This window comes from Lactuca saligna, chromosome 6 (assembly GCF_052625555.1).
Source record: "Lactuca saligna cultivar CGN05327 chromosome 6, ASM5262555v1, whole genome shotgun sequence".
Lineage (NCBI taxonomy): Eukaryota > Viridiplantae > Streptophyta > Magnoliopsida > Asterales > Asteraceae > Lactuca > Lactuca saligna.
In genome coordinates, this window is record NC_136422.1 from 22,214,607 (window position 1) to 22,225,488 (window position 10,882).

The 10,882-nt window shown below is 40.2% G+C and overlaps 1 protein-coding gene across 1 annotated transcript; it reads left to right on the forward strand.

The window, feature by feature from the left end:
* Positions 1–349: 349 nt before the first annotated feature.
* On the forward strand, positions 350–4,666 carry LOC145002370 (putative polygalacturonase At3g15720). The gene is made up of 11 exons (XM_078961656.1): positions 350–422; positions 2,524–2,612; positions 2,710–2,835; positions 2,945–3,082; positions 3,205–3,357; positions 3,446–3,481; positions 3,561–3,768; positions 3,865–3,946; positions 4,025–4,133; positions 4,229–4,351; positions 4,448–4,666. The coding sequence occupies exons 1-11, from the start codon at positions 350–352 to the stop codon at positions 4,664–4,666; spliced, it is 1,356 nt and encodes a 451-aa protein (XP_078817782.1).
* The last annotated feature ends 6,216 nt before the right edge of the window (positions 4,667–10,882 follow it).

The following is a 10,882-nucleotide window of genomic DNA, read 5'->3' on the forward strand; positions in this document are numbered from 1 at the left end:
GTGAAATTGGGACGTACGCTGAGCGTAAATCCCAGTACGCGGGGCGTAGGGTTTGATTAGCTTGATACGAGCACATAGGACGAGTACGCCCAACGTAGGGATCTATTACGAGCAGCGTACTTGCGGGCGTTGACTTTTGTTGATTTTTAGGGTTCGGTTAAGAAATAAACTTTTAGACTCACGAAGGGGTAAAATGGTCTTTTACCCTTCTGAGAGAGCAGAAGGGGGGGGGGAGTCTAGGAGTTATTGGGAGAGGTTCACCACTATGTTTTGAGACGAGTACGTTCCTCCGGTGAAGAGGGAACGGGTGGCCCATGAGTTCTTGTCCCTCAAGTAGGGGACAGAGTCTATGACTGTGATCACGTGGATGTTTAATGCGAGGGCGTTGTTTTGCCCTGAGCATGTGTCTACCGAGCACGCACGTATATGCTGAATTTAAGCATACTGAGGAGAGACATTCGTGAGTTCATGAAAAAATCGACATATCAAACATTTTCCGAGCTCCAGGAAAATGCTCGGAAGAGGGAGATTGAGCTAGAGACTCGGGAAAGGGAGGAGGCGGAGTCTCAGAGGAGGGATAGGCGGTCGGCACAGTCTCAGCTGACGACCAAGCGGGCAAAGCTTGCTGATTCGAGATCAGGAGGCCAGAAGGGTTGCACTTGTGAGAAGTGCGGCAAGAGTCACGAGGGATTCTATCGAGAAGGTTCTTGCTTCAAGTGTGGCAAGGAGGGGCACATAGCCAACGATTGCCCCAAAGGGTTCATAGTTTGTTTTCAATGTAACCAGACCAGCCATCAGAAGGCCGAATGCCCACAACTGTTGCAGGGGTCAGCGCAGGGAGCTGCACCTGCTACTATTTGAGCTACTAAGAGTCGGCCAGTGAAGGCCGAGGCACCTAAGGCTCGCGGGAGAGCTTTTTAGTTGACTGCAGCTACCGTTGGGGTTCCGATGCTTAGCGAGTTTCCAGACGTATTCCCCGAAGAGTTACCGGGTGTGCCTCTCAAGAGGCGGGTGGAGTTTCGCATTGATTTGCTTCCAGGGGCGGCACCTATCGCCAAGGAAACCTATCGCCTTGCGCCACCAGAGATGTAGGAGTTATTCTCGCAGCATTAGGAGCTGTTTGGAAAGGGATTTATCCTGCCGAGTAGCTCACCATAGGGAGCACCGATCGTTTTTGTTAAGAAGAAGGGTGGTTCACACCGGATGTGCATTGATTACCGGGGAGTTGAACACATTGAAGGTCAAGAACCGTTATCCATTGTCGAGGATCGACGATCTATTCGATCAATTGCATGGTGCATCTTGGCTCTCCAAGATCGATTTGAGGTCTGGTTATCATCAGATGAGAGTTCATGAGGAAGATACTCTGAAGACAACATTTAGGACTCGCTATGGGAATTAAGTGTTCGTGGTGATGTCTTTCGGCCTCACCAATGCACCAACAGTGTTCATGGATCTCATGAACCGGGTATGCAGACATATGTTGGATCGTTCGGTGATCGTGGTCATTGATGATATTTTAGTGTATTCGAGGTCTTGAGAGCAGCATGAGGAGCATTTGAGAGAGGTTCTCAGAGTATTGAGATCGGAGAGGCTTTATGCCAAATTCTACAAGTGTGACTTCTGGTTACGAGAGGTGTTTCTTCATGTGTTAATGTCCTACTGACCAAAATGTCAAATGTGCCCTGAATCTGCTGAGCTCTGGGGCAAAGGACTGGCGAAGATTGATGATTGGGTCATATTTTGATGATCAAAGACCCGCAGTTACTTGGGAGCAGTTCTGGGATATCTTCTGCGTTCGCTACATTCCACGGGTCGAGCGAGAGCGGCTAGCTCTGGAGTTTTCTGATATAACATTCATTTTATTGTGTGTTATAAAGTATTACATCTTTTTGTTAACTGATGTACCATTTTTTTTACGTCATTACTGTTATATTATTTATTACTTTGTAATTTCCTGCACAAACAACACATACAAGTACCATTTCTGGAAGTTTTTATGATGGGTACCAAATCTATTTTATAGAAAAAATAGGACTATAACTCTATATAGTTTTTTTTTACTGTTATTAGTTTTTGTTGAATGTGTAAAATTTTTAATTGTAATACCCGTAGTTTCTACGGGTTATAACTTCGTTTTTTATAAATTCAACTTTTTGTAACAGAAGCAATATTACTTCAAAGAAAAAAAAAGCTACTTCAAAGAAAAAAAACATCTTAACTAGTATTGGGTGGTTGTTTATTTCTTAGGTGGTAACGGCGAATACCATATTTAAATCACAGTCAAACAATATATATAGCAATATATATATTGGTCAAACATTTTTATGAAATCGTATCTCATATAAAATCTAAAAGTTATTTGGGAACGCAAAAACTTATATTTCCTTACACAAAGATACTCCTGATGATAAATATATGTACATATAAATGATAATCAACTCAATCCATGCATTTATTTTGAAGTGGGAGAATCTAAATTTTCATACATATGATCTTAGCTAATCCATCATTTTCTCACAGTATTTATAGGAAATGAATGGAAAGGGCATGGCAAGTGTAATCAAAACACAAGATCAGAGTTACCTGCTTCAATTGATTTCAAAGAAATGGTAAGATAATTAACATATTCTCACTCAGATTGTCCATGCATGGATACTTAAAAATGCAATATTATTCTTAACTACTCCACCTTTTCTCGATCTGCAGGGTTTCTTGATGGTAGTTTTCTTGAGCTTGTCTTGCTTATCATTTGGCTCGATAATCACAAGTGTTGCCACCTACGATGTAACATCTTATGGTGCAAAAGGAGATGGAAATACAGATGACTCCAGTGTATATTAATAATATCTTCAAATTTTGAATCAAAAGAGATTGATGTATCATGCAAATTAAAGAAAGCAAAAATCAGTTAACCTTTTTCTATGTACGTTCATTGTTGCAGGCTTTCCTTCGAGCATGGGATGATTTATGTGGAGATATGTCGCCAGAATCGACAATGATAATTCCATCAGACAAGACATTTTTGATAAACCCGGTGGCATTCAATGGTCCATGCAAATCCCCAACTGTAAATATTAAGGTAAAATTAACAGCTATCTATCCTTTGAGGCTAAGATGTTAATTGATAAAGTGTTGATTAAATATCATTTTCTTATAAAATTCTTATGACTAATCTAATATTTTTTTTTAAATGATGGGTAGTTGTTGGGTAACATCACTGCACCCAAGACTCTCGATGGATGGAAAGGTTGCATTAACAATAAAATATGGATATACTTCACATCCGTGCAAGGACTCAAGATCCAAGGACCTGGTCAAATTGATGGCCAGGGCGCGATTTGGTGGAAAAAGGAGGTCGAATTAATTTAATATCAAACACTTATATTAAATGGAAACATAAAAAGTGAAAACCATCCAATTCATAGTTCCTTTTAATTTGCAGGGGCAACCTAAAACCAATTCATGCAATCGCCCAACTGTAAGCCTTCTTTTTTTTACAATGTTAAGGACTTGAATGAATTTAAGTTTCGTGAAAACTGACATGTACATTTGTTTAGGCTTTACATTTTAATTCTTGTAACGGCCTTCAGTTAAGAGGTACAAAACATATCAACAGCCCAATGCTACATATGAGTATCAATGGTTGTAAAGGTGTAGATGTTGGAAATATTCAAATTTTTGCTCCTGGAGACAGCCCCAATACAGATGGGATAGACATCAGTGATTCTTCCCATGTTAATATCCATGATTCTAACATTCAGACTGGTATGAGAATAATAACATCCTTGTTTCTTATTGAGTTATTCTATAATGTATAAAAAAATCTTTATAATGCACTTCTTTTTGTGGAAACTAAAACAGGTGATGATTGTGTTGCTATTAATGGTGGCACGTATGATATTAATGTAACAAGTGTGTTCTGCGGACCTGGTCATGGCATAAGGTACTAGAAAACGATATTTATATCTCGATAATCACTTTTACACAAATTGTCCTCCACTAAATGGATGTGATATTGCAGTATCGGAAGCCTTGGTGAAAACGGTGGTTATGACACAGTTGAACAAGTTCGTGTGGAAAATTGTAACATCACAGGAACAAAAAACGGATTACGAATCAAAACAGTGCCGGTAAAATTAGATATAACTTGATGAAAATCTTTGGAGTTTTTAACATAATATTCACTGGTTACTTGAAATCAATCAATTTCTTATATCTTATATAGTATGGAACGGGGTATGCTAGGGGGATTGTATTTCAAGACATTCATCTGGTAAATGTTGAAAATCCAATTATAATTGATCAACATTACTGCATTCATTCTGAAAATGCGTATTGCCCCGCACCGGTATGCTTATTATCCATAAAAATAATCTATATCTCACCAAATTAAAATGCAATTCCATATATAACATTTACTGATTTTTTTTATTTTATGTATCAGCCAAATGCGTCAGCTGTAAAAGTGAGCGATGTTACGTATACGAATATATATGGGTCATCGGCAACAAAGCAAGCTATTACTTTCAATTGCAGTGGAAAGTACAACTGTACTGAAATTGTAACAAACGAAGTTGGAATAACGGGACTTGACGAAATTTCTTACTGCCAAAACACTCAAGGAAAATTTATTGATACTACCCCTCCTATTAATTGTTATTAGATTGTACCCAGCCCGATGTTGGTGTTAAAATCCATGTATTTCAACATATTCTACTGATAACAAAGCTATATATATTACTTTACATTTAAAAGCTTAACTCTCATCTCTTTGCTCATTAGCGAGTTACAAAATATATACAAACATACATGATAACATGAATTTACTTACCTTAAATATTTACGTAATTTATATTGAGCACTACATGGAAAATATTCTCATGTCCTTCAAACCAGGTACACAACAAATATATATACAATTACAACAGTACATGGGTATGGAATATACACTAGGTGGGCTAAGCTAATAATACAATATATTGATACACTAACATCCCCCCACAGTTTGATGGGAATGATTATGTCGGATGTTCAAACTAGTTCAAATTATGATAAGAGCGAAGTAGGTAGACCCTTGGTGAAGATGTCAACATACTGATCAGTTGAGGGAATCTGGAGAACTCATATGTGCCTCATGGCAACTCTGTCTCGAACAAAATGAAGACCAATCTCTATGTGTTTGGTGCGTTGATGTTGTACCGGGTTTGAGGACTTGTATACGGCGTTGATATTGTCACAATAAACAACGATGGCTTTAATTTTGAAGAGGAAAATATAGTTCATGAAGAGGGTCACGGAGCTAGCAAGTTTCATCGACTGCATTGGCAACACCACAATATTCGGCCTTTACACTGGATCGTGAGATGACACCATGTCGTTTTAATTACCATAAAATGAGATTATCTCCCTTGAAGACACAATATCCAAATGTAGATTGTTGTAAGGCTAGATAACCACACCAGTCAACATCAGAATAAGTGGTGTCAGAAGTTGTTTCGGAGGCACGTATTTGAAGACCGAGGTCAATGGCACCACAAACATCTTTGAGGATCCTTTTGAGAGCATTCAGGTGTTGATATCGATTGTCATACATAAAAAGACAAATATGTTTTACTGTGAAGAATATATCTAGTCGGGTGAAGCTCAGGTACTGAAGAACTCCTGCTAGGCTGCGATATAGAGTCAGGTCGACAACTGGTGCACCTAAAGCATCTATTTCACAAACTAGTTTAGCTGGAGTACAACATGAATTGCAATTAAGCATATTAGCTCATCGAAGAATGTATGTCGCATATTTTTGTTGAGATAAAAACAAGCCAGTGTCTGATCGAACAACAAAATATCCCAAAAGATAAATTAGGGCACCTAAATCGGTCATGGAAAACTCATAACTGGGTCGAGATATGATGTGTTGTACGAAAAGGGTAGTGGAAGTTGTGAGAATGATGTCATCAACATATGAGAGAAGATAAGTCGTGATGTCACCTAACTGGAGAATGAATAAAGATGAGTCAGTGTGATTCTATTGAAATCTAGTGGTGATAGCGTGTTGAGCAAACCGATGATACTAAGATTATGGGGCTTGTTTGAGCCCAAAAAGGGAACTCTAAAGAAAAAAACCTTATTTGAGAAGTTATGCCAAAAACCTGGTGGCTAATGCATCTAAACATTCTCCTAAAGGTATCCGTGGAGAAAATCATTCCTCACATCAAGTTGGTGGATAAGCCACTTTCTGGATATAGAGATGCTAAGAACAGTATGTGTAATAGTCGGGTTAACAACTAAGCTAAAAGTCACATCACAATCAATTTCCTGCAATTGGTTGCGATCATTGGCTAAAAGGCATGTAACATCCCGAAAACAAGTATATCTCCTTGGCCCTTCTTCTTTCCTTAAGTTGTCAGTTTTAGCCCTTGTGTAGTTGTGTGATAATCGAGAACGTTCGGCGTAATAGGGAGTACGTCGCGCGTACTCGTGAGCATATTCATGACGTGGAGGTTGCTTGGTATGCGGGGCGTACTAGGCCCAGAATGAAACCCAAATTCTAAATGAGCCCCCTATTTAAAGAGCATTATGGCCTCATTGTTGGCCACCATTTCCAGAGACTTGTCCATCCAAAACCCTAATCCTGGTTCTTGTAGCTAGAGAGTGCCCTTGAGATCTTGTTGGTGTGTTCTTGAGCGTTAAGAGTGGAAATTAAGCTTTGGAGAAGAACGAGTAAGAGCCCAAGCACTTAGATCTAAGCTTAGCAGTGTGAGAAGCTTCATTTGGAGGTATAAAGCTTCAAACTTTCTTCCTTTTATGTTGTGTGTTCTTATATGGGATGTTTTAGAGTTTTTGTCCCAAAATTTGATGGCTTTATGAGTTGATGAGCTCTAAGAACCTAGATCTGTCCCTTGCGAGAGTATTTCATGTGATAAGGTCATAAAAATCCAATCTTGGTCAATAAGAACTAACCATGCATGGGATATGAGCTTAAGCAAGAAAATGGATGAAGGTTTTGAGTGTTTAAAGCCAAACCAAGCATGCAAAGGTGTAAAGTCTTTGACTTTATGGACTAAGAGGGTGTAGGGGGTCCAGATCTGTATTTTGAGCCAAGGTATTAACTGATTAAGACCATAAGTGGGAAAATAGTGAAATTGGGACGTACACTGAGCATAAATCCCAGTACGTGGGGCGTAGGGTTTGATTAGCTTGATACCAGCGCAGAGGACGAGTACGCCCAACGTAGGGATCTATTACGCACAGCTTACTCGCGGGCGTTGACTTTTGTTGATTTTTAGGGTTCGGTTAAGAAATAAACTGTTAGACTCACGAAGGGGTAAAATGGTCTTTTACCCTTCTGAGAGAGTAGAAGGGGGGAGTCTAGGAGTTCTTGGGAGAGGTTCACCACTATGTTTCGAGACGAGTACGTTCCTCCGGTGAAGAGGGAACGGGTGGCCCATGAGTTCTTGTCCCTCAAGTAGGGGACAGAGTCTATGACTGTGATCACGTGGATGTTTAATGCGAGGGCGTTGTTTTGCCCTGAGCATGTGTCTACCGAGCAGGCACGTATATGCTAAATTTAAGCATACTGAGGTGAGACATTCGTGAGTTCATGAAAAAATCGACATATCAAACATTTTCCGAGCTCCAGGCAAATGCTCGGAAGAGGGAGATTGAGCTAGAGACTCGGGAAAGGGAGGAGGCGGAGTCTCAGATGAGGGATAGGCGGTCGGCACAGTCTCAGCTGACGGCCAAGTGGGCAAAGCCTGCTGATTCGAGATCAGGAGGCCAGAAGGGCTGCACTTGTGAGAAGTGCGGCAAGAGTCACGAGGGATTCTATCGAGCAGGTTCTTGCTTCAAATGTGGCAAGGAGGGGCACATTGTCACACCCCCAAACCAGAATGGCGGAAACATTCGGGGGTGGATGACTTCACGTAGTATTACAACGATTGAATATTGTAAAGAAAGTAACACAACCATCATATATATAACAATGAAAACGTGTATTGTTGCGTATTACATGTTATCAAAAGAATATTACAATATGATGAATAAATGTTTAATGATAAAATCATCCTTTGTGTTCCTTCTTCCAAAAGCTGGTAGTTTACCTGTATCACTCATTCCCTGAGAAATACAAGTGGTTTTGAAAAGTGTCAACAATTAAGTTGGTGAGTTCATGAGTGCTCCGAGTTGAAAAGTATATTCCTTTTGGTAGTAAATTGGTAAACGAGGTTTTTAGAAAATCCAATATTTTCTTGTAAAATGAAAATGGTTCCAAAGCTGGAAATGTATTAGTAACTTTTATAAACAACAAAGACAATAATTTAGTATGAAATTATAATGTAAGAAAACTGCGATGCACTTGTGAACCTCGTAAATCAATCTTGTTTTATACTTTTTATGTGAGTTTTATAACCATACTATTGACACTGACGGCCTGTAACAACATTCTTCAAGTGTTGCAGTGTTATGACATTTGTCACCCCAGACCTGCCGGTCTAACTATAGCTAGTAGTTTAGGTGCGGGATTGTCAATCCCGTATAGATCTATACACAAGTATCACGCTCTCCCTCCAAGAGATTATGGTATATAATACAGGACTTGAAATGCATACAAAAATGTACGTTGAAGTTTAAGTATCTCACATTACCTAGTATAAGTAGATTTACAATGAAATGACCTTACTCCTTTTGAAAGTGTTTCGTTTTTCAAATTGTATAAAAATGTAGGATTGACTTGCTAACTATACCCATTATAGTTTTTCAGATAGTATGTTCCATTTCGTAGACATAATTTAGTGATATAATCGCTCTTGTATACATAAGATGTTTGTGTCGATATTCGAAGTTAGAAATTGCATTTATGTTTAGAAAACGATACTTTTAACGTGTAATGTACTTGTATTTCCCCCCTAAAACATGTAAAAGAATTGAAAAGTAGGGGTATGAACTCACTCGTTAAGTCCGAAGAGAGGGGCTAGAGTTGAGCAGAGTTTCGATCGCGGATAGTTGCGTCGTCGGGCTCTTCGGGGATTTCTGCAACGTAAATCTTTCGTCGGGGGCTCGAGTGCGGAAACCGAGGTGAGAAAAAGGTTTCTGGAGCTGGGAGAATGGCTGAGAAATGGTGAAGGTGTGCCTAAACTCGAAGCTTATGCCTTCCATTTATAGGGCTGGAAAACCCCGTACGCGGCGCGTACGTCCGGAGTACGCGGGGCGTAATGTGGCGTCATGGCTTACGAATCGGGTCTAGCCGGTGTAGCTTGGGCGGGTCGATGGGACTACTGGGTCTAGCCAGCGTAGCTTGGGCGGGTTGATGAGACCCGACTCTGGGTCTAGTACGCGGGGCGTACTCCCAGAGTACGCGGGGCGTAATCCCTGCTTCCGACTTCTAAATTCCGTAACTTTCGCGTACGAGCTCCGTTTTTCGTGTTCTTTATATCCACGCGTAGGTGAGATTATGCTCTACAACTTTCATTTAGACTCCGTCGGCTAGTTTTGACTTTATTTTTAATGATATAATTTTAATAGGCCGGGCCTCCTAAGGTTCGTTAAAATTTCATAGGTTCTTTATTCGATGGCGGTTTTCGTTTGTCTTTTGATTGTTTTGTTACCACCGAGGAGATCTTCAACTTCCGTTTAGGTGGCGATAGCTAAATAACACTCGATCTTTAATCCGAGTTTTTAGCCCTCTACTACTGTTACGAAACTTTGAAAATTCGTAACTTCTTCATACGAGGTCCAATTTGGGCGATCTTTTTATGCACGCTCATCTTTCAACGAGATCTACGACTTTTATTTAGATACTTTAAGGCAAAAATGTATTTTATTGAGATTCCACTTTTTACGTCAAATTACGTTTTAACGATGTGTCATAATTATACGAGTGGTTATAATTTCTTCATTATAACTCGGTTTTGAGTGTTCTTTATGTTTTTGGAAACCTGGGCATGATATCTAATATTCGATGCATCCCAACTTAGATACCTGAACACTTTATTTTCGAGGTTAATTTCGTTGTTTTTAGCTTTCGAATGTTTACAGTGCTTTTGGGAAAAATAGGGTTGTCACATCATCCCCCTGTTACGGGAATTTCGTCCCGAAATTTAATCTAAGATAGATATTACAAATTTAGAAAAAGATGCGGGTACTTTTGTTTCATTTGATCCTCTCGTTCCCAGGTGTATTCAAGTCCTCGCTTGGCATTCCAGCGGACCTTCACGATAGGTATGCGGCTTTGTTTAGTCCTTTTGACTTCCCGATCCATGATCTCTACCGGTTCCTCTACAAATTGGAGGTTTTCGTTTATTGCGATTTCGTCTAGAGGGACGACGAGGGTCTCGTTGGATAAGCATTTCTTCAGGTTTGATACATGAAAGGTAGGGTGTACATTGTGGAGTTCCTGAGGTAGTCTAAGTTTGTAAGCCACTGGACCGATCCTCGCAAGGATCTCGAATGGTCCGATGTATCTGGGGTTTAGTTTCCCACGTTTTCCGAAGCGTATCAATCCTTTCCAAGGCGAGACTTTTAGTAGGACACGGTCTCCAACTTGGAATTCCAAGGGTTTTCGTCTCTTATCTGCATAACTCTTTTGTCTATCCCTTGATGCCTTTAGACGTTCTCGGATTTGAACAATCTTCTCCGTAGTTTCCCGTATGATTTCTGGCCCAGTAAGTGTGTTGTCAGTTGCTTGTCCTTTTGCTAGTTGGGTGTCTCCCACTTCGGCCCAGCATAAAGGTGACCTGCACTTGCGGCCATAGAGGGCTTCGAACGGGGCAGCTTTGATACTGGTGTGGTAGCTATTGTTGTACGAGAACTCGACCAAGGGTAGATGTGTGTCCCATGCTTTGCCGAAATCGATTACGCAGGCTCTCAGCATGTCTTCTAGGGTTTG

Coding starts and splice junctions, on each gene's coding strand:
- LOC145002370 (XM_078961656.1), top strand. CDS start 350: ATGACTGTGATCACGTGGATGTTTAATGCGAGGGCGTTGTTTTGCCCT. Junction 2,836..2,944: donor GAAATACAGATGACTCCAGT/GTATATTAATAA, acceptor TCATTGTTGCAG/GCTTTCCTTCGAGCATGGGA. Junction 3,083..3,204: donor CCCCAACTGTAAATATTAAG/GTAAAATTAACA, acceptor AATGATGGGTAG/TTGTTGGGTAACATCACTGC.